At 39.6% G+C, this 24,714-nt stretch overlaps 2 protein-coding genes across 16 annotated transcripts in view; both read right to left on the bottom strand.

Annotated features, from left to right (window-relative positions):
• Nucleotides 1-11,285, bottom strand: part of LOC122884692 (mitogen-activated protein kinase kinase kinase kinase 3-like) — a 45,998-nt gene extending 34,713 nt beyond the window's left edge. For 11 of the 14 annotated variants that reach the window (XM_044214926.1, XM_044214930.1, XM_044214929.1 and 8 more), the window contains exon 1: nucleotides 10,437-11,285. In XM_044214926.1, the coding sequence (XP_044070861.1) occupies nucleotides 10,437-10,535 (99 nt within the window). In that variant the 5' untranslated portion in view covers nucleotides 10,536-11,285. The remainder of the gene's footprint in view (nucleotides 1-10,436) is intronic. The other 3 variants (XM_044214938.1, XM_044214941.1, XM_044214942.1) reach the window with 3 other exon arrangements.
• A 137-nt stretch (nucleotides 11,286-11,422) lies between these two features.
• thumpd2 (THUMP domain containing 2) lies at nucleotides 11,423-18,678 on the bottom strand. Of its 2 annotated transcripts, none has more exons than XM_044214947.1 (11): nucleotides 18,429-18,678; nucleotides 17,229-17,367; nucleotides 16,291-16,896; nucleotides 16,026-16,159; nucleotides 15,595-15,672; nucleotides 15,332-15,384; nucleotides 14,119-14,206; nucleotides 13,675-13,746; nucleotides 13,220-13,334; nucleotides 12,435-12,555; nucleotides 11,423-12,062 (listed from the first exon to the last, which is right to left on the bottom strand). In XM_044214947.1, exons 1-11 carry the CDS (start codon nucleotides 18,537-18,539, stop codon nucleotides 11,717-11,719), a joined length of 1,863 nt encoding a protein of 620 aa, XP_044070882.1. In that variant the 5' UTR covers nucleotides 18,540-18,678; the 3' UTR covers nucleotides 11,423-11,716. The 2 variants fall into 2 exon arrangements, with proteins under 2 accessions (XP_044070882.1, XP_044070884.1); XM_044214949.1 differs by having other exon boundaries at nucleotides 18,355-18,477.
• Between the last annotated feature and the right edge of the window lie 6,036 nt (nucleotides 18,679-24,714).

Below are 24,714 nucleotides of genomic sequence, written 5' to 3'. Positions count from 1 at the left end.
GAATCAACATGAGATGTTTTGACAAACGTCAAATTTTAAGTTTTCTGTGATACAGTGATGTGCAAAATGAACTGCCTAGCATGAGCAGTGACAGCCACTGTGGCTTAAGGAAAAAAGAAAAAAGCGGCACCAAAAGAAACTCATACTTCACCAACAAGTAACTGGAGTACTGCCCACACAAGTGGACTGCAGACACACAATAGCAAAGAGAATAAAAAATAAAACGAAGAACTCAAGGGCAACCACAGGAAAAACAACTGCACTATCAAACTTAATCAGTAATATTAAATGTCAAAAACAGATTTTTTTTTTTGTCTAACAGGAAGTTAAAGATTGTTTCCTCACTTCAAAAGGAAGATCAAGTGAAGGAAAAGAACAAAGGCAAGGGATTAATGACAAAGACCCACAACACACCAAAACAAAGCTGTGGTGGGAGGGAGGAGATACAAAGAGACGCAAAGAGAAAAGAAGAAGAGGGAAGCAGAGAGGAGAGCAGAGATGACTCAGCGCTCAGTGCCACTGTATGTGGCAACAGCACACAGCCTGACTCGACTTGACTCGCTGGCTGTTGTGACTGTCTGACACAGACCGTCTGGTGTAACCAAGGGGTTGTAGGTTTGATCACCACTTTCCTAAAAGGTCCTTAAGCAACAGCCTTAATTCCTCTTTGAAAACAAATGTCAAGGCAGCCAAAAGTACATGAGCACAAATAAAATCATACTGACAGACAGTTTCACGGGCCTGAATTAGCTAACTAGCAAAGAAAAACATGCTAGTGTGCTCATCTGGGCTACGGAACAACTACCAAACATTTTCACAAACTTATCCGCTCAATAAACTTTTGTGCCAACCAGTGTGATTCAGAAAATGCAATCAAAGAAATCAGCATCAAATCCAATTCGTTTTCTTGTATGATACATGGACAAATACAGGAATGACAACCTCTTTGGGCTTCTCCGTATAATACTGGAAATGCCACAACACTGCAGAACAATCCATTCAGTGTCAAATTATCAAAACGAAGAAACCACTAAATAGAAAGCTGTTTGTTATTAGTAACATTTAATGGTTAAAAAAAACCTAAAGTTTATCTGCTTATTTTAATTTATTTTGGGTGTGAACTCCAAACCTAACATGTCATGCAAATGAATGACTGATGACTATCAACATTAACACAGCCTGGGTGCCTGACTGTTGGCACAGATGACTGGACGCCTGGTGATGATGACACAGAGCAACAGGAAAAGCGATTAAGGTAAAAAAGCTGCTGATGCCCTGAATGTACTTGGGAATAGGGCTTGGTATACTATATAAAAAATGTTTGATACTTGTGTCAATATAACTGAGTTTCGGTACTGATACAAAAAAAACCAACAAGTTTTTCTATAACATACTTCAACAAGAGAAGCCAAAGTTCTCAAATATTCAACACAAACAGTTCGTGTATGGGAACTTAAAACAGTCAAAATTATTTTAAATAAGAAACTGTCACGTCACAGAGTGTCAATATGAGCAAACATTCAATGCCAACTTCCAGTACTTAACAGTATTTGATCGGTGCCAAAAACTATTGAGCTTTGATAATAAGCCCTGCTTGGGAAATGAGAATTAACTTAAAAAGGGACCAACGAATTAAAAAATGCACATTTTCTCTCAAAGCCAAGGCAGGACTCTTGGATAAGGGAATTGTTTCTGATGTGGGCTTCTATTACACAGTAATGGAGAAACTTAGCTCATATCCATCATTAACAGCTCTATCAGGCCGTGTGTGTGTGTGTGTGTGTGTGTCATATTCAGCATATGGTCAGCTCAGTGGAGGATCAGTGTGGCATTTCACTCTCTCCTCTCCCTGACCATTAAAAACAAACAAGAGCAACCTAAGCAATAGCAGCTCACCATACTAACCATCCCACTCAGCTTGAGCTCCTGCACCATTTCATTTTATTCTAATGTTGTTTGCTTATAGTGCTTTCCATTTTGTCTAAACTGAATTAATGTTCACATTCACTACAGCTCTGACAAACACTATTTAATCCTGTATGACAGAAGTCTTGCGAGGGTTAACTCCTGGCGGGCGACTTGTCTGAGGGACTAACTTACATAAGGTCAGAGGTCATGGCAGGGTAGTGGTCCTCGTAGCTGAGACAAGTCACCTCGGGTCAAAGGTTCATGTCCAAGGATTCACCCACTTAGTCTGTTTATCTACTGGTGATGGGAAACAGCAGGGAGTTCAAGATTAAATAATATATCAGCTCTTAATGTACTGATTTTAATTGTGATCCTTGGTGATTCAATTTTAGAACTTTTACAGATTTTTTTATTGGACCATAGATTGAGTGATACAGCGTTCAACTCTGTATGGATATGAGCAAGTCTTTGTTGTGATACTGCAACATACAACTTTCCACTAATCCATATACTTTTTTACAGTACTACATATTTCCTAGAGAAATGTGTGTTTGTTGTCCTTTTGGGGGATGTGTGTGTGTTTGTGTGTGGGGGCTAATAAAAAGAATAAAAAATAAAAGGAAATAGGAAATCTACTAGAAATTTTATAAACAAAATGAATTAGTGGCTCTCTCATCCTGGTCACGTCCTCTCCTCTCACAGTGTCATATGTTATCCAGGACAACTTGGAAAACTTACCTGCTTTGCTTTCCGTTGTGATTACAATCTCATGCTCACTTACAGTCTTATCATCAATCTGTCTTGACATTTTCGAAACCTTATTTGAACAGACAAGCTCACTTCTAGCTGTTTTTTCCCCCTAATAACGGCCTGGAGAGTTTCACACATGAACACACACGTAGGAGCAGCCCAATTTAACCAGAGCCTTCTGCTGAAAGCCACTGAGCAGCTCCACTGCAGTAAGTCGGGGCATTAAGGCCTGGGGCAATAACAACAACACTAGTTGGTTATTCAGTTCCTCTGACAAGATTTTTCTGAGAGATTTAAGGTTTCAAACAGGTGACCTTCCAATCACAACCATGCTTCTCTGACCTTTAAGATAACCAATGGATTAGGCCATGCATCAATGGCCTTTTGCTTGTTTTCTACTAACTTGACATTACAAAAATGACACATACAGACGCAGATGATGCATTTCCCAATTTTATATTTCCATATAACTTTTTGAAAGATTATCTCTTCCTCTGTTGGTTAACTAACATCTAACGCTCATGAATACCTTCAAAATCTATTGGAAAACGTAAAAATAAATGAATACCATGTTAAGACAAAACACTTTTTCTTGGTTTGTCATTTTTGAAATTGTATTTCTCCCCAAAGCTTTGACTTCAGCAACCTGCACCATTCACAACCCACAGACTGAGCACACTGCCCAGGTCTCTTATTCAAAGCAAAGAAAGCAAATCTCTCCTTTTTTAAACACTGTCATCTTGTCATTCCCTCCTAGCAACCGAGGGGTCAACAATTTCTGGCTATCACTGTTTGTAAGCAAAAAACATCCTTTAATTAGTATGAGTTTAAAAAGAGCATTATACATTAGTTGTTTGGGCTTTTTTTGTCAAAACGGTGAAGGCACAACTCTGCATCTTGTTTTCTCAGAAAGCTCAGTCTTAACAGCTACACAGCTCAGCCATTACAAACACATTGCCCCGGGAGGGGAAGAGGAGAGGCGAAAAGTGTTTTTAATTAGCACACCTGTCTTTCAACAAGTTAACCACTCACTCAAGCAAAACACCCATTTACGCACAAACACACACACACCAGAATCATCCAAAACCTCTCAGGCTCACTTCAATTTAGCAAAGTAACTTTTCTTATAAAGCACTCAATGCTTTCCATACACTGCAATCATTCATCCACCCAGAGGAGTCATTTAATCCAGCATTTAGAATTGAAATCCTTCTTTCTTAAAGCAAGTGATGGGCTCTGCCAATAGCAATATAATGGCATTTGTTTCCAATACAACTCAACTGGGCTGAAAGGAAATCACTAAAATGGAGCTCCAGTGAAATCAATGTCAGAGGCCCAATGCAGTTTTATTTAGTTTGAGAACTTATCGTGAAACAACTTAAACTCATCAACCTACTTGTTTCAAATTATGTCATATAATGTGATGTATAACATTCTTGAAACAAGGCTGAGGTTGGTGTTTCAAAACTGAAAACTCAAACAAAAAAGTTACTATTGCACATGATGTTTGATGAGATGAATGTAACTGATTCTACCGATGGCATCCACATTTAGTGTTGGCTTGTGAAGTCACATACCACACACTACTTCACTCCTGCTACACTGACTCGCCCAAAGACTATGTATGTGTATGAATGCATGTACAGTAATTGCAGCTTTAGAGGAGTCAGAGACATTAACATTTTAAATATCACAACCAATGATAGTCCAGACAACAGACATAAAAATTCCTGCCACCCTTTATTGTTCACGTAAATGTTTCCTAAGAAGCATTCAGCTGGCTTTAAACAATTATTTAGCCCAAGCCAGCTTTGAGCACTCCCAACTCCATCACATGAGCACACAATCTCAAAATAGGATTTGACACTTGTGCTAACGTGGTGCCAAGATTTACTGAACCAGTTCAGCAGCAAAGTTGTACCCTGGCAGAAGTATGAACACCAAGGTGCTCCAAACAAGCCTCAAAGACATAACCCCTTCCTGATTATTTAGTAATGAGATAGCTTTTAGCCATAGCGAAATATTACTCTCGCAGAGGACAGCCTTGCCCATCATTGCATGATAAAGTAATTTATCTGGGTGTAAGCCAACACAGATATGTCCTCATCCAAAAGGGTTTATTTGAATTTTTGCATTTATATACATATTTAAAGAATGAAAGAGGTTAAGAATGTAGAGGGAGAGCTTCAGCCTGGCTCTGAGAGTTAAACAGCCCAAAAACTCCTCAACATCACACAGTACAGTTCAGCTTATCAACCTAAACTTGTTGCCAGGAATAGAAATCTATATTGCTTGTCAAGCCATCAGAAAGACACCCAACTGCAAAACCCCCATGCAAAAATGCTTCAAAGCTATCCAATTGATGTGGGTAACATACTTCTTTAGGTTTACTCATTTGTCATGGTAAAAGAATCAAAAAAGTTCATATTAATTAGTGACCATACCTTTGTTTTCACAGAGGCCTTTAATACAAGCTTAAATGTAGCCTGATTAAAAGAGGAATTCATTTGTTAGATTTAATGAATCAACTCTGGTGACTGACAGTAGCAGCTCCACTAATTCAGAAGAGTAAAATCTGCAGAGTGGAGGTTGCCCAGTTCAAATGCAGCAACATGGCTCTGTAAATATGTGTGTTTGCGGGGGAAGGCCCGTAGACTTCTTCACCTGTCGCACCATTATTTCTTTTGTGTTGACCCACCCTGCAAAGAAGTGTCACACACATTCACTGTCGGCACTGCGGACATTTTGCAAACCAACAGCTTATCCTTGCAGCCATTTTGTTAATCATTTAGTATTTGAAGAGGGAACAAGTACATGCTGTTGTATTAAACTCTATTAACATAGTTCAACTGTACTTTAATTATGCCCTGTCTCAAGATAATGTGAACCACATTGGCCTGGCCATTTGTTTATTTAGCTATTTAGATTAAGTGCTTTGAGCAGGAGATAGACATGTTACTTCTGACAGAGGAATGATAATAAAATATTTCACATGAGGCTGTAAGTGCATAAGAAAGACATATTAGACAATAAGTTTTTGGACAAAACATCACATACTTAATGTGATCACTACTTGATTGAGGGCCTTTAAATACAGTATTCTTTTGTAACGTTGACACAGAAACCAAACTTAATACCTCGCTGCCTGAACGCACAATGGCTGAATGTAAAAATTACTTCAAAGGCTATTTTTACTGGTACATCTGGTTTTGTCCCATGCCACTACACTGTGTCATTAACTACTGTGTAACTATGCAAGTTATCAATATGTCACTGCACCAATGGCGCAGACACAAATTCCTGCACAGTACATTAACTGTACAGAAACCAGAGTGCCAGGATGGGGACTAAATTTCCGTTTGTGGTCTGTATATCCACCTCAGTGAGCAAACAACTGGAGGAACAGTGACAAAAACAGGATGGTTCTGGGCCAGCAGCTTTAATTGTGCATCTGTGCATGCATGTGACCATACAATCATTTGGTTTTGTGTGTGTGTGTTATGTTGCATGCTGCTGGACTAGTGTGAAACAATAGGACATGAACACACACACACACACACACACACACACAGGAAGTGAAGATTCCTGCATTCCTGGACCACGGCTGTCCAGCTGTGCCACACACACACACATACATACCGAGATCTGGTCAGAGGAAATCGTTACCATCACCACATTTATTACTGTTAAGTAGATCAGTCTTATACTGAATACACTGCGTGAATGCATACACAGAAAGCCACTTAATATGGCTCCAAACGTAGACCAGTGATACAGGCCTTCACACTTGTGTTGCTTTTATGAAGGGACATGGAGCATCAGAGTCAAACCCAGGCTAAATTGGCAATTATCTTCATTAAATCTAGAATAAGTAAGATTTCAATGCGGTTTAAGGGGATTTGAATAGGAAATTCTACCCACAATATGGCCAAATGTACTGTTTGTAATGTTTTTTATTTATATTGATTATTTGCCCCACATAACCATGTCAGCTGTGGAATTGTCGGCTGACTGTGCTGGTAAAAACAGCAAAAAAGTTACCAGGCATAGAGGAAGGTAGCATTGCTTGCCCCTTACGTAAAGTCCAAAAATACCCAGATGGCTGGGATGTTTCTAGAGCACACACTGCTACTGAAATTGATTTGTCATTAACTGATCTCTATCCCCACTGAAGGCCGTCGCCTGCCTCTACTTCCTTAATCTGAAGCCACAAGCACTGACACCTTGAGAAAACCAGTCAGTCATCCTATTTAAACAACATAAGTTACGTCAGATCTTATGTATTGGTAAATACTTGGCCTGTGCCATGTCTTCTGAAGCACCGAGAGTGAAAGCAGCTATTACAGCAGCAACCCTGGAGCAGGTTTTCGTGACTATGGAGCAGCATATTATATCTGATACTGGCATTTATTGAAGCTCTTTTGAAACAGTCTAAATCACAAACCAGCACTGCAAAAGAAGGGTGTTTTTCTCCACTCTGCCCACATACAGTGACAAATCAATCCAATGGTATCTTTAACATCACTGAGCGAGCAGGCTTTCTGTAGAAAACCGGGCTCATCAACGCTCATTTCTCTTCTCCAGTCAGATTGGTAAACATAAGCATGCTGTGTGCAGTTTACTGGCATCATGTTACAGGAATTCTGAGTGTGGACGTTTAAAGGAGCCAAACTGTTGCCTTCCTCTGGCATTTCAAGCCACAAAAGGGAGAAGCAGCCTAGGGCAGGTTTAAAAATTGGAAATCACTCAGTGCTCTAAGCTCCAATACGAGGGGAGTAGGGTGGCTTTCTGCCAATATCGACACATAGCTAATGATTTGTGCTTAGGAATAGTAAATAAAATGTGAACATGTCTAGTTGGAGTATTTCAGGAATCATTCTGGGAGAAATCTCAATTAGACATAATAAAAAAAACCAATTTAGATTACATTAGTAATCAAACTAAATGAGTACAATGATCAATAGAGTATGAAACACTTATAAAACAGCCCTAAATGCTGTTTTGTCCTTATTTTGTTTTTTACTAGACAGCCTCGGGGGTGTCTGTAAAAGTCAATCCTGCCTCACCCTGCCTTAAGGAGTGACTAAAGAATTTCATTAGTTTAAATGGAGTTTTGGTGCTATTGAATGATCTAAATGCTGATAGGGTATTTTACTTCCGGTGAGGATACAGTCCAATAACTGAATCTTTGGTGTGGATTTTGTCATGAAAATGGCCCAGTTTATTGACACTATCAGCATACAGTATAGGTAGCTTAAACAAATACTGGTGCCTCCCTTACAAAGATACCAGTTTATTGTACCCAACAAACACCTTCTTTGGAGGATCGAACCTGTGATCATGTGGTCAGGAGGCCAGTCTCACTATCAGCCAATCCTCCTTCAGTTTCTAACTGATACAGACAAAGAGGCAAAGTTACAAACAGAGGAGAAAACAAGCTAGCAAGAGTTCACACTTTGTTTCCTGCTCAAACATTCCTATCCAAGCCACAGATTTTCACACAGTGGTAGAACCAAATATAGGCATCAGTGGAGGTTTAACAAGTGCCCTGATGCTTAGAAGCACATCCTTTAATCCAGAGGTTTCAGGTTTGATCCCCCAAGTGTCCTTAAACAAAACCCCTGTTGTTACTACGAACTAGAGCAACAGCTACATAATAAATTGTATTGTCTACAGTATATCAGCTTTATAAATGTCAACTGTCATTGTTATGTAAAATAGATGAAAGGGTTTTGCTCCTTAAAAGTGTTTTTACATTGGTGCACATTAATCAGCGGTACACTGCTTGTGGCAGGTGAGTTAGCAGTGAGCTGCTGGCCTGCTGAAGAGATCCTGTCAGACCTAGGCTTGTGTGTCAGCAACAAGGCAAGATACTGAGCCTAAATTAGGAACAAACTAGATTAGCTGCAGCAGGGAGGGATACAATATGGGAAACATAAAAATGGAAGAAATGACGACAGATAGCCGGGTTTTTGGATGTACCTTTGGAATTAATGGCAGCTATACGTTAAAAAAAAGACTGGAAATCTTTCACGCCTCTAGTCTTCAGGATACATTTATATTCCTGTAATTACCACAATGAGCCTAGAGGTTAACCAAACATCACCCAGTCCTATTAAAGTGTTTAATTAATCTCCAGTCTGCCAAAAGCCTCTCCCTCCCACAGCGGTGAAATTAAATTCCTCTACAGAGTGACTGCAACACAAACATCTACAGAGCTAAGAGTGTGGATGATAAACTTACATAACATGAGCTGATGTGCAAATCAACCTGGTAAGGCTAATGTCTCCAAAACCATCAAGAATGAAAAATCACCTTCATATTTCAATATCATCTCATACTTTGTTTTTCATACTCGGTAGTGTGCTTCTCTTGAACTTCTCATACTTTGTGGTATTTTTCATCTGATATGTTTTGAACACAGTATTCTAGATGGACTTTACCTATGTCTGTGGTGTTCAGCTGTGGATTTAGAGCAACTCCATCCCGCATGATGCCATTTCTTTTTATGTTCTGCAGCATTACTTAACTGTTTTCTGTGATACTGTGAATTTTGCACACGTGACAGCCTTGCTGTGTTTCTAAGCTGCGTTCTACTAAATTGTGTTGTATTATTATGACTGACATTGTTATAAATAGCATATGATAAACATGGTGATACCCAATGTGACTGGTGGAGTTTGGTTGGAACTTCCTTTCCTTTATGATGCAGGACAGGCTGTCTGCTCCCAGCACAGGCCCTTGGTAAAGTGTACGACCAAAGATAACAGCTATAACGCAACATAAATCAGACAGTCTACAAAGAAATGACCATCGCAGTTCCTAAATAATGGTGCCTAGTTCTGACTGATGTTCAAACGTGAATAATAACAATAAGGGGTGTTGATATTATGGTTGTTGTTGTAGCTTGTTCAGCCCTGAGCGCTTTAGCCAAACTGACTTTTAAGGCAGGCAGCTGTCAGTCTCTGTCACGGCAAAACGGAGACAGTTTTAACAAATTCAGCAAAAGCTCTATATTACGATTAATGGTGAACCTACTGGCTTGTCTCTGCGTCAGTGTGCGTTCCCGTACAGGTAAAAAAAAAATCACTGCTTGTTGTCATTTTGTCACAATGTTCCCACGAAACAGCTAAAAACCTGGTTAGCTTCGTGATGCTACCTGTTTAACTGCGTCCGTTCTCGGACAGCTAGCGGCTAAACGTCTATTTTCGGACACGTCTCAGTCAACCGTTCTTCTGAAACATTAACGGTAACTAATCACCACAATATATGTAAACACGCATGTCGCAGTAGAATACGCACTTTCTTTGTAACGACTGATATTTGTAGAGTACAAAGTGAAAATTATTTCTAATCGACAACATCAGATGTGTGCGCCCGAGCTCCGGCTGGAGGTTTACAGTCAACGTTAGCTACTAACGTTATGGTTATTTATGATTTCTCGGCACCCGAGCATTGTAGCTACTAAAAGGCATTTATTTAACGTTAACCCGGATGTCCAGAATATCGGCAAATAGTCAGGGAGAAAGGCAAAAATAAGAACAGTCTAAAAAACATAAGCGAAGACCAGCCTTGGCTGTGTCTCCGACAATTGGGTGCATTAGTAGCAGATGAAATGTTGCATCAGTAAACATAAACACGAAAAGGACACTTGCTTCAGAAACGACCTAATGATGGCTACATCATTTATGTTCTACCGTTATGGGCTCCATAGGAAAGCCAACAATGTCTGCTCTGTGTCCGATAATGGAACTCCGTTTCCCTCACTGCAGTTTTACCTTGTACACATCTCCGTATGTGCCGCTTCCTATCCTCTGGATCAGCTCGAAATCCTCCTGCGGATTCCGCCGGGACAGATCGACACTGGAGTTCATCATTTCCACTGCCGATTACGGCGCCGATCGCGCACGGTTGACGAACCCCAACAATATATGAAAACAGATATTTTAAGAAAAACATACGGCGTCAGAAAATCCCAGCCTGAATCCAATGTAGCTCCAACATGGCTTCCACTGCGCATTGAGCATGCGCAATGGACATCATGGCGTACCCTCTCCATGGAGTCTGACCAGGGAGATGGAGCTGTTGAATTTAAAATTGTGACTCGTTTCAAGAGATAAGTGTGGTGATTAAACCACAGTAAACTGAAAAGTTAGTCACGTGTTGATTTGTTTGTGCAGGTAACATTTCTAGAGGCCAGAGAAAAACACCATACAGCTAATTTTGACCCAAACCTGTATTGAATTCACTTAATCATTTCCAGCACTATTGGATCAATACAATGAAAGTGAACTATGTTTTCTAATCTGCACAGGCAACACACACACACACAGGAAGTTTACAGCTAATGGGGAAATGAATGAAAACACTAAGCTCTGTTTGGCCTTGTCTGGCCCCTCAGTGTAAAACTGGGCTAAGCAGGGCTAAACAGTGGCAGATGGCAACATTCAGCCTATAGGGACTGTGTTACAGGCAAAATAAAAGTCTTATTACAGAAAATTTACAGTTGTCATTTCAGTCCCCTAACAGGATAACGTTCATGATACTCCACATTTTTCTTAGTATCAACAAACGACCAAAACCAACAACAAATTGGTCCTACTAACAAGTATTGTTAAGAGACAAACTGGAACATTGTTGGTTTTGGTCTTTCTGTGGAATTTGTTGACAATACGAAGAACATAATAACTCCATTAGAAAAACTCAAGCCTAACCCTTTAAAAGCACCATCTAAGACTTATACCACAAGTCAGGTTCTTTCAAATGCAGTCAAGATGATTTTAATGTACATTAAATGTAAGATAGGACGATATTTACCTCTGGAATGGCAACATTTCCAATCCACAGCTCACAGAACTTTCAAAGCTCACACAACTCAAAATTCACCATTGTTTCAAAAGATATATGTTTCTTCATATTATTTGCAAATGAAAAACAGTAGGGAAACAGACACACAAAGTTCTAATTAAGTGTGGCATTTCAACATAACTACTTGTTTTTCATGACAAGTAACAAAGAAAAGTAACTAATTACTTTGAAATGTAACCACCAACACAGATCAAGTGTCTACCTTGACATATTTATGGATAAGTCCATCTATCATGCCTAAGCTGACTCTAAGAGTTGCCTGGTGCTTCAGGGAGGAGAGAGAGGGGGGCAGACTGTGTTGTAGCCCAGACTGAGGGTCTATTTCCTGGTTAGGTGGGGATTTGACGCCCTGGTGGATTTGGAAAGTCTGCTGCTTAGTGGAAGACAGAGGAGATGGGCAGTCTTGTATCCCAGTTTGAGGCTTTGTTTCCTGGTTAGATAGTGATCCAGTGTCTTTCTGTGCCAGGAGTCTTTTCAGGACACAGGATAACTGAGGACTCAGAAGGAGAACCAGGGTACCACCAATACAGAGGACTCTAGACACACAAACATTTATTAAATTAATTCTGGTTGAAACCGGTTTTTGGATAGATAATATTTTCATTCTTATTTTAAAAATGTCATAAAAGTTCTATTGACAAATTAAAAGGAGTTAATTTTACTTAAAAATAACAGGACAAAATGTAATATCTAAATTTTATACAGTTCAGGATCTATTCTGATTTGCAACTTGACTCACAGGCTAAGAATTCTGCACAGTACATGAACACACACACACACACATACACATACACACAGACACAGACAGACAGACAGACAGTGTGTGTGTAACATTTTGTAGTAACATGTTCTTATTCACGGAACAATTCTAAAAGAAACAATGGAACCAGACACACAGATGGACAAACCTCTCCATCTCAGTGAGGATGAGTGGCAGATTGGCAGCCATGTTTGTTTTGGAGCCAAACTTCCTGCCAAATGGCAGGTCACAGACTACAGCATCTACACTGGCGCTGGGCAGAGGCAGCACTGCACACACAGAGGGGGACAGACAAGCCAAGAGGTAATTTAATACATGACAGCAGGCTCCTCACTCACCTCCCACTCACTGATTCCCATCCAAAACATGCAGCTCAGTATCCCCAGAACTAAATAAAGAGTTCAATTTCTAAAAGCTAGTTATGTATTAAGTAAAAGGCGTCATCACCTGAGATTCATGATTCAGTTTCTCTAAGACATTAATGACTCCATTTGTAAGTGTTAGAAATTTAAGTTGCTGACAATGCTTTAAAAAAAGTTCAGAACGTATTTCAGTTTGAGTTATGTTTATGTATTTTTCTAAGTGACTGTATTTCATATTTCAAAAGTATAAAATGTTGCCATTTTATATATATAATTGTGTGTATAAACTACTATACACTGAAACAGGCAGGTTTAATAGAACTCATGAACATGGCATAAATATGACGATAAGAGATATGTGTGTATAGCAAAATGCCTTTTTTTTGTTTGTGTGATATCTGTAACTGATGATCATTCATTTGGGGACACAGTTATATTTTTAGCATCTATTGTCAAAATACTGTAGTTTTGGCCTTTGACCTTTTGACTTTTTACTATGGTGAAAAATGTAAAAGGTTTAATTACATACATTTAACAGTATTTCAGTGATCATTTTGTGTAGGCTTCCTACCCATAGATGAGGCTTTCAGCAGGTGTATCCTGTTTCCCAGCTCTGCAAACTCTACGTTCTCATTGGCCTTCTGCAGCTGTCCATCATCAATGTCCACACCCAGGAAACAGGAAGCCTGAAGATCCCATTGAGAGTAATAGATCAGATTATAATAGTGGTGTTCCAATTGCACGCTACAGTATATACAGTATTATTACTAAAGTACACACTATGTATTAATCTTTATACATATTCTTTAAAACAAAACCTTTGATATTTCCATTGAGACCAGAGGTGATTTTTCAAATGAAAAGCAATCAAACAAAATTGATTAAATCATTAAAAATATGCACTCATTGTGACTAAGAAATATTACAATTAGACCGTATTAGTGCTTTTTTCCCTAAAGTTCACTTTTCAGACTTTTCTACACATGACAGATATACAAGAGCTCTGTGTAGATTTTTTGTCCTGACCTTGTGTTCCTGTGCTGCTTCTATTAAGATAGTTCCCACCCCACACATTGAGTCGACCACACAGAAGCCTGGCTGAAAAACAGGAGATAATATACAGTGCGTACAGTTGGTCAACCACATACAGTGCTGTGACTGAAAGGCAATATTACATCACAGTCTGACCGGTGTGCATGCAAATGCTTTAGCACACAGACTGTAAAAGTTTGAAAATGAGGACAGCTTTAGCGTAGCAGCTTTAAGGCTCAATGGTCACATGTAATAAGTCTAAACAGGCCTTGCTTTTTGTAGGGTATTGGTAAAACATTCAAAACCTTAAAAGGCAGAAGATCTCTCTACAACAAAGACACAAGGAAGGCCCTCCCTTGCATTATTTAATAATAATAAAAGTTTCCTCATAAATAAAGAATACAGCAGCTTGCACCCAGCAACTGTGTGTGTTCGTACCTGTATCTGAGCCAGTGAGGCCATAGCCCAGGCGACAGTAGACCTCAGTCCTGTGGTTTTAATGTAGCTCCGGTTAGCCAGAGGTAACCTGAAGGAAAGAGACAGGAGACCCATAACTTATGACTGCTTATCAAATTAATTAAAGCTGCAATATGAAAAAGGTGTATAACCCACCACCATGTCTAAAAGCACTGTTTCTGAGATTTGGATTTTCAATAATGTTTGTGGATTATTTGGGGCACACAGCCCATAGACTGTATAAAAGAAGTGGACGTGGCCACTGTGACGTCACCCATTGGTTTGTGGACTACAAGCCTTGAGTTTGGCATTTTGGCCGTCGCCATCTTGTTTTTTTGTTGTTGTTTTTTTTGAGCCAGAATCTCTTGGATGAGAGGGTGGAGCTGGGGAGGAGTGAGGTAGCTTGGTTAGCAAGGTGCAATGCATACATAATTCACGCTAACTGTCATATTAATTGGCGTGCTAGTTTTGGCTAGTGAAAAACAAGCTTAAAACAAAATGTACTTACCGGAAAATATGAACAGCCAACTCCTTAGAGTGTCTTTTAGTACAACCGAATGCTGAATAAGACATTTTTAGGCGACCAAAAAGTTATGAACTGAAAACACGCTGGGAAAGGGTCAAAGTTCTTAGACGAAAACACAGACAGCACCCAAAAACAAGTTCACAGCTAGTTAAATGTACACAGTGCAGTGGATATGCATCGCCTCTATCCTGATTGACATGTCGCCATGATAGCGACTTGTCAATCGCAAGGTAGCCACGCCCTAAAGCCTTCTCTATTGTCCATTTTACTCTAAATGGGACCATAATGAATAGAAAGAATGCTGGTTTAAGGCACTTCCACATTGGCTTCACTTTTCAGACCCAGAGGCTACGTCCACTTCTTTTATACAGTCAAAGATACAGCTGCAGTCGCAGTTGGCGAGTGACTCTTGATTCTGGTCACCAAATGAGGCTAGTGGCCACAGCACCAAGAAATCATAGAAACTACAACAATAGCACAAAACAGAACTTGCAGCAGAGAAAGCACATTCAAAAACACTGAGAATATCAGCATTGCATGTTGTTATTACAGGTTGGCTCTGTTCAAAGTCTTCTTCTTTAAGGGGCATTCATGGACCTTCAAAGAAGACAGCATACAATCATTAATAATAATAATAATAAATGTAGAGAAAGTGTTTCTGTCAATAACCTGGTTAGTGGAATCCCCAGCAGGCAGTGGTCATCACTCAAATAAACATTCACCTGCAGAAAAGAGCAAACAACTAATGATGTTACATTTGAAAGGACAGGCAAGAGAGCAGAGTCTCTGCCAACACCATTACCTAAAGCAGGGCTTTTTATTTATAATATCACCAGCAATGCCCATAAAGACATACAGAACATTATCTTTTAAATTTTCTTGGCACAAATCAATACAATCAGGAAGATTTTTAACACAGTAAAAAAGTTTACCTCCAGCTGTGGATTCTTCAGGTCAGCCTTCCAGCCCAGCAGTCTGCTCAGGCCTACTCCAATCACTCTGCTCACCTCCTGTATTAGATACAATATGCACATGAATATAATATAGTTATTTATGGAATTGACACCTTCAGTTAATTTGGATGCCTGTTACTGTGTGTACAATTTGACGAAGAGATTAGCCATTTAACTGCATGTTTTTCCAGTTAAACATTTAACGTTTTTACGTTGTTCTCAAATTGATGAGATGGATGTATTTTTACATAAAGTCTCACAAAGTGCAGCTTTACCGAGATTATCAGAAGCCTACACAAAGATCAAACTAACTGTGCATTATGTCATATCTTACTTCTTAACCTATACACACACCTGCCAGAGACAATACTCTTTACACTGCTTTGCATGTGTATTTTAACTTCCACTACCTGTGTGCTGAAGTATCGAGACAGAGATCCAGTACACTTGCAGCTGATTCTAAAAGAGACCGGGACAGAAGAAGGCTCTGGTTCAATCCTGCTGGGTGGCAGTAGTGTGTTATCTCTTTCTCCAGTAGTCTTCACTTTATAACATGAAAGCAAACACGAGAAGACAGAAGAAAATAAAGAAACAGAAATGAAACGATGGTAACCTTAAAAACTGAAGTTATAAAAGTTTAAATAAAAACTGAAAAAATTACGATGAGCTCATTACCATTTTCCACACTTTCTACAGCAAAGTCCTTTGACATGTCATCCATCCTCCTGCTGCTACTTTCCACACTGTGGTCTAGTCCTGGTGTGACATTGAAATCTGTTCCTGATATCACGCCATGTTTACCATTTTTTCTACAGCTGCTTAACTCCATAACCATTTCCCTCACCTCTTCTTCATCATCCCTCTTTTTCTCCAGTGTCTGGTCTTCAATGCAGGTTTCATCACTCGTCTCTTCCTCCCTCTTTCTCTCTACATCTCTCACTCCTTCAACCGCTCTCTCATCTTTCTCTCTCTTTCTCTTCTTTTCAAGTGTCTGTGCTCCATTTTTTTCACCACTTCTCTGCCTCCTGTTCCCACCCTCCTCCTCCCTCTGCTCTCCTGTACTTTTTCTAGTCTCCACATCGCACTTCTCCTCCTCTTCCCTCTGTTGTTCACTCCTCCCCTCCTCCCTCTTCCTCTTCACTCCTAGGGCAGTGCTTGGCGTGTTGACAGTAGTCCTTCTGTATGCCAGCTCCCCCTGCAGGCGGCTCCATGTCATTACAGCACTGGTCCACTGATTCCTGTCACCCAACAGTCTGGACTGCAGCACAGAGGCTGCCTTTGCTATGAATATTACAGAGAACACAACACAACACAAAAGTCAGTACAAAAATGATGATTAGGCACTGACTTTTGAATGATTATTCGATTAAAGTCACATCTTTTCAATTGTATTTAGTAAAACAGGTCATCCAAGGACACTTGAGCATCTCAATTTCCCATGAAGTGCACTGACATGATGAATTAAATTAAAATGGATATGAATTAATAGACTTTTACGTCACACAAGAACTGAAAGACAGGCATACAATTTAATATCTGCCAAGGTATTCCTCATGTTTTGTACTACATGTATCTGTGTATGTGTATGTGTCAGGCTGGTGTCAGGCTGGTACCTGGGCTGGTGTGGGCAGAGAGCCGCACAGGCGAGTCTTGTTTCAACAGGAGGAAGAGTCTCTCTGCAGCCTTCAGCTCACTGACTCTGCCGATCCCTGCAGAGGAGCTGAACAACACTTTACCTGGCATCTGACACACCTGGACACACACAACAACAAAAACAGCGTGCTTGTGTAAAGACCCTGTAGCCAAAAGGGGAATCATTTAAACTCATATTTGACGACTATTTGATAACACTCTTGTCTGCAAGTATCTTGTTGAAGGATCCTTAAATGAATTTAAATCTGATTTTGAGATGACCAATACAGGATTAGTGAGGTTGACACTGATGTCAATATTAATTATTACAGAAAAAAATAAATCAGGTGTTGGCAGGGTTTCCTGAAGTGTTACGGACTTGATCCACCTCACCTGAAAAAACCCAAAGCTCCACTAACATCATAAAAACCACAAAATACACGTTTATGAAGTTCAACATTCATCTACAGAAAAGGGAGCAGAGGTGCTTTTTCACATAACAAATCCCATATATTTAATGAGTGTGGCTATTGTTAAGGCCATCACCTACTAACTAAATTGATCACGAGACAAGATGTAGGATCAGGATCGGCTAACCACCACGGCTGAACAATTTACTGGGGGAAACCATGTACTTGTTTTTAACATAAACACATAACATAAATACTTTTGGTAGGGATCCTTCATATTTGATTAGTGAAGGCGTGTGACTAAGCTAAACAAAGTACTGACGCAGGATATTTATATTTTACAGTTGAATAACAAACTTCAGTATCATACATACTTCATTTAACAGTGGAATTTGTAAGCTTGGTTGTAAACTAAATAATTATAAATACATACTGTTATTAAACACGAGCAGCAATTTTGATTATAACAACATTTGAGCTCCTCAGAGCTCATATTTATCCTGTGCTGTAGCTTAGCTACAAAATGTGGCCATTATTTACCGTAAATAGCTAGTTAATTCTGGATAATTTTTTTTAAAACGTGTGACAACACATTTCAAATGGGTTCAAACACAGATACAAAACAAAGGGCGTATGCCAAGGTCAATGTCTATCCCACCTCTGTCTATCAAATTCTCTAAGACTAACGTTAACGTACGGCGTATGGATTTTTGAAGAGTCGTTGTGACCGCTGTTTTTTTCTTTTCACTCGTACTGACAAGAAACACTCACATCTTCAGCTGCCAGCCTCCTCTTCACCTCGTCAATTAAGAAAGGCTCCATCCCGTTACCGGCGGTGCAGTAGTAGCGAACTAACCCCCCCTCACTTCTCGGTTCAGTCATTATCTTGTATAATGTGTTCAGTACTATCAACAAACGCTCATATCTGTTAGTTGAAGTTTGCCATAGCTTCTATTTGACTATGAACGTCGCCATATTGGCATGTTTGTTTACACCAGAAACGGAACTACGTCATCAAACTGCAGTGACTAGTCTTAGCCAGCAGGGGTCTCTCTCGCACAATGGAAAAGGTCACTGATATAACAAACTGGAAACGTGGTTTTACAAACAATCTGCATATCAATTGTAACATTTATCACACTGTGAATGTAATAATGTGCCAACGATGCTCAGATTTGTTCATGTCAATTTTGTTTGTAATGCCATGTTAATGTGATATAGCAGTGCAAAGGCCACAACAAGCCTGCATTTTGTTAGTTTTAATACATGGATTGAAGTGAGAGTTCTTATCAGCATACACACACACACACACTCACTTAATACCCAAATGTCTCGGTGCACACATTAGTTATTCAGACACACACACACACTTTCAACAAGACAACAACAAACTGCAAATGTGCAAGGTGTTCCTCCAAAACTGAGAGGAGACTCCTAATAAACCCTGCAGCAGAAATGAGTGCTTTCACACAATTCTCACTTTTTCCGTCTATCTACTAGAGTCAGAGATCCTCCTTCTATCTGTGTTCAACACTTCACTCTTGAAATCCCTTTCTTATCTCTGTTTTTCCTCATGCCCTGTCACACTCTAACACTTTTTAATCTCCCTCTTTTCTCTCTCTGTCATTGTAATGACCCCAAACATAGTTAATCCCCTTATTTTATTTGATGAACAGTGTGCTGCTTGTTGCCTTGTGCCACCAACCCATTAAACGCTGACAGGCTGGTGCGACCTGCCACAGTGTAGTGCATGCCCGAAACAATGTGAAGAATTATGGTAAGTAAATATGTTTATACAGCGAACATGGGTATTACTTTAGATTGATATAATATTGCCCCAATGGGATTTAAATGTAATTTGATTCCAACTAAATCAATGCTAATGCTAGTCCAGTAATGATAATCCATCTTCATCACTTGATTGCTAGTGGTGCCAGATCACGACAGCAGTCATTTCACTTCTGGGAGATTCAGTGGTTTAAAAAAAGAGACTCGAGACATGCTAGCGGCTCTGTGAGGATTTAGGCACAGCGGTACATTGAGCTAAATGCCAATGCCATCAGCATACTACCAATGCTCGCAATGACAATTATAACATGCTAATGTTTAGCAAGTATAATGTCTGCCGTGGTCACCATGTTAGTTTGGTGTGTTAGCATCAAAATAACAAATAACAAAATTTCATGGCAATCCAGTGGAGACATTTCACTTAAAACCATAAATGTCAACCTCATGGTGGCGCTAGAAAAAAGTCACGAGATCACCAAAGTCATTAGGATTCATCATCCGGGAATGACGAATGTCTGTACAACACTGTGTGCCAATCCATCTTGTTGGAAGTTCAGATATTTTACAGGATGAATGAAATAACTGTGACTATGACTTGCTAGTGGCACAAGATGAAAAGTCACGGGATCACCAAAGTCAGTAAAAATGGAGGCCTCAAGAATTTTTTTCTGTTTTTTAGTTTTCAGTGATTCTTTCTGTTTACATTCAGCTTCAGTCAGAGACCATGTTACATCAAAATGCTCCAGATGTAAACTTTATTGGGCTGCAAGATGGGTGATGATTACAGTACCTTTAGTCACTGACAGCTTTAATTAAAATGGATATATGGGGCTTTTACCCAACAAGACACAATTCCCCTTTTCTTTGTCACTCTCGTCCTCTTTAAAGTTTAGCTTGTGACTACTTTCATCAGCCCATAATATTGGACGTATCCATGTAGAAAGAAGACATTAATACTCCTTTCAACAGCTGCCATTTGCAATAATTAGCCCCACTGCTGCTAAGTGAACACAGCAGCTTCACAAAATGGATGCTGCCTCGCACACCAGCCATGGCATGATGTATTACTGTACATTAAACCTGTTTTTATTCTCCTCCACACCCCATAAATGATTGGAGGGAAGGAGGGAGGGGGATAAAATGGAGGACGGAAGAGAAGAGAAGAGAAGAAATGATGATGAGGGAAAAGAGGCACAGAATAGAGAAAAAAGAAATGGAGGGAAAAGGATAAATACATGAATAGTGGGCATAGAGGAGGGCAAAGAAAACTGTAGCTTTGTTTTACAACTTCATCATGGTGGACTAATTAGTGCAGCCTTGCCTGCAAAGTGTTTATGTAGAGCTCAAGGCTGATGAGCTTTGAAGGGGACAATAATGTAAACAGTGTTGTTAAAATTGCAAACAATGCAGGATTAAAGTGCAGATTTAAAGTTCTGCATAGATAATGATACACACAAACAGAATCACAAGGACACATTTGACCTCAACTTGACAAAATTCCATTTGTAGAAATCAAGAACAAATTGTTCCTGTTTTGGGAAGAAACTGGGTGAAAACCAAGTGGTGTTATAACAAACATGTTTGGGACTCAGAACAGCTCTATAGCCAGAAATGTATTTTGTATCCAGTTACAACACAGGGAGCATCGTGCCTAAAGTCTCCCCATATTTCCTGTCACTCCTCTTTTATTTAACAAATGGCACAAAAAGCCAGCATTTTTCTATGCACAATGCATCTATTATTATATGACCAAACTTCATTGCTTATTATTATTCATAGCAAAGAATGACATTTGGTCACACAATTAAAAAGATATTTCACATAGATGTTCAGTACACAACAATGTTCGGGACAATTTCCCACTGATCCCTAAATACATCGCAACAGGTCCAAACCTAAATGACAAAACATGGTCTTTGGTCAGTGGATTTCAGCAAGAAGGATTTCTGACATGGACATATGGACACAGACATACAGTAACTTCCCTTTGTCTTTGACTGCGCTCAGTTGCTAATCTACACATACCCGCACACATAGTGTATAGACACTTAAACCCACACTGACACCGATGTAAATGTCATAGATCCACTCCTTAAATCTATTTTCTAACTGAAAATTAAACTTGAGTTTCAAGTGGCATTATCTCATACATTACACATTCTGTGTGTGATTAATATTCAGTGAGGTTTCAAGAGGGCTGTCATTTAAAACGCCAGACTATTTGTGTGTGTGTGTGTGTGTGTGTGTGTGTGTGTGTGTGTGTATAAGGTATGTTGAGTCCATCTGTCACTCTCCTCCAAGTCCTCTCTTCTTTCAACATCTCCTTTACTTTATCTTTTATTCCTTTTCTTTTGCTTTTCCTCTCTTCTTCTCTCCTGACCTCCTCCTTCCCTTCTCTCTTTTCTCTCATCATCTCTTTCCTGCACTCCTCTCTACTTTCTTTCCTTTCATCCTCACTTCGCTCTCAGATGGAAATGAGACCTTTACAAAGAGACAGAGCGAAAAAATCAGAGCGAAAGCGAGCAAGAGAGAGAGAGGGAGCACTGAATTTTCACCACTTAACCACGTATATATGCGTGCATCCATGCCCATTTCTGAGTGCTGATGATGTGTGTGTGTGTGACGTGAGTACATTTAAATATTTACTGCTCTCAGAGGAGTGTGAAGTGTGTCAACAGGGCCAAGCATCCATGGAGAGAGGGAGAGAGAATGAGACAGACAGAGAAAGAGAGAGAGAGAGACACACACACTCCCAGCAACAGAGCTCAACAACTAAACACAGCATCAAACTGACAGAAGCTATCAAAATCAACTATAACGGGAGACAAGGGGAAGAGCAGGAGGATGGAAAGCAGACTGGAGGGAGAGAAAGATGTATGGAGAGCAGGCGGAGGAGAAGGAAATGAGAAAAAGTGGGTTGTGTGTTGGTCCATGTGTGGTTTGTTTTGTGCCTTCTGTCTTCAATTTTTTAAACATTAACATATCATTGTCAAATTCACTGTGACACCTAGGTATACTTACTGTAGTCAGCACACTTAGTGTGTCTATCTCACACAAGCAGTGTTGTTTTTTAAAATATACTCTATTTAGCAGCTTTCATTACAATGATTACTTCCCATGTGTACCCCAAATTCTCAATGTATAATGTCCTGTTTTCTTATCTTCCATCTTGATTCAAATAAATTAACCAAACTTCTAATCCTATGAGTTATCATCTCCATTTTGTAATTTTCAATAATCATCTCCCTCCGTAGGCCTTTTTCACAGCAGGCATTTGACTTGTCATAGCAGTAAAAGCACAGGTGTTACTAATAACATTAACGATGGCTCTGTTCTTTTCTACAGTGTGAGTCATGCATGCACAATACCAGAACCCTGAAACTGAAGCAGCTATGGAATTCAGCCGTCATTCATTTTATGATTTATACCTGTGCGTTTCCTACTGTGACACGTCAAATTGTCTTCTGTGAAAAAGGCCCATTTTCCTATTTGTGGTGCAGTTGGTTTCTTAGGTTATCTGCTTAAGTGCTGCTTCTCTTACAGTGCTAAAGAGGTACTTATCACATTGGTGAGAGAGTAACTGAGCTGTCCTACCCAGAAATAAATGCTATTGGCCCCAAAGAGAGTGTGCATTGAAATATAATATCTATAATTTAGCTTATTTCAGTCCTGTAGGCTAATGTTGTAAAACTGGGCAGGAGAGCAGTATGTAGGTATGGTTACCGACACCCTCCAACAACAACCCCTGCCAACAACTTGACCTTAGAGTACTTTGAATAACAGGTGTTTCAAAGCTGTATTTACAAATTTGCTGGCCAATTGGGGGCAGCACAAAAAGTTGTTAAGACAACATTGACATGCTATCACTTTATAAAGTTGATATGGCTAATGTTAGCAAACAGTTGCATATTTACGGATCCAGACGTTACAGAGCAACATAAGCATTCATTTGGAGTAGTGTTTCTGGCCACCTCATGAATGTAAGTCCAATATTCACTCTCCTTCTATCTCTGAGCTGGTCTCCACCAACTCTTGAGGGAAATATTTGACTCTTAAGCAGCCAAATTCTGGCTGCTGTGGCTGGAAGCGGGGGTGATGAGAGCGGTGAGGCTGGACCAAAACAGTAAAGTTGCAGGTGGTAACCTGTACAACAGTACACTGAAAAATACTTCAACGCTCTGTAGATTTTAGAGAAACTGAAAAATTGGGTGATAATTCTCTGTGGGTTCGTCACAATTACCTACCTCTTTCACATTACACATAGTCATTTGATTCAATGTTAATATAAAAACATTGATTAGAGCAGCTTTAAAGAATTGTGGTTAAATTGTACAACACTTATATCATGAGAGAGACTTTTTTTAAAACTTTTAAGTCCTTACACTATTAGCTATGTTGCACCTAAATGATATAATAAAATAGTGCCGGGCGTGGCTTCCTCTCCTTTTGAAGTCAGCACACAAAATGGCATATAGTGCTTGTGCAAAATGACATTAAATAACTGAACACACTAATTGGAAAGGAGACAAAATAATAGTTTGAAATCCTTTTGAAACACTGATTGTGAAAAACAGGTTACAGTATGAGGAGGAAGGTCCAGCAAGTTTAATCTAAATGATTAACAGACAAGACATCCACATTAACCTGAGCTACAGTCCACAACAGTGTGGGGCATTTCATTTAGCTACAGCTGTAACATATACAAAACCCTGAGGCCTGACAGTGCACAAGCCCTTGTCCCAGTTAACAAAGAACATCTCTCACACTACATAAAATCCCAAATCCCCTTGCCCCACATTTTATCAAGTAAAAAAAGTCAACATCGCACCACCACCAAGGCCACTGTTCCATTTAGCTAAATAAAAAAGCTAAATGCCCTTGGCCTATTTTTTTCAATGTTTAACACAGCCTTAAAGAGTTTGTAGCTATTACTTTCATTCCCAAGGACCTCTAGCTTCTTCTAGGAAGTCCCCCAGCACAAGGAGGATTAGTTTAATTTCACTATCATGCATTCACTTTAAAGATAGCACTCTAAGAAATATAAATACAAAACAACTATTATCAGAGGTTTTAATTCTCCATGCACCAACAGAAAGACAGGCAACAAAAAACCTTCTCAGATAGAGATTACTCAGACAAAACCCTAACAGGCTGCTGGCATCCTTGGCCTTGAAGACATGACAAACTCCCCCCCAGCAATCACAGCGGTTGCATTTCCTGGTCACTGCCGCTAGGGGGAGTTCTAGGTTTACTGCTGAGCTACATGCTG

Source organism: Siniperca chuatsi, linkage group LG11 (assembly GCF_020085105.1).
Source record: "Siniperca chuatsi isolate FFG_IHB_CAS linkage group LG11, ASM2008510v1, whole genome shotgun sequence".
In the NCBI taxonomy this organism is placed as follows: Eukaryota; Metazoa; Chordata; class Actinopteri; order Centrarchiformes; family Sinipercidae; genus Siniperca; species Siniperca chuatsi.
The sequence above is the reverse complement of the archived record's forward strand: the minus strand, read 5'-3'. Positions and strand labels throughout refer to the sequence as shown.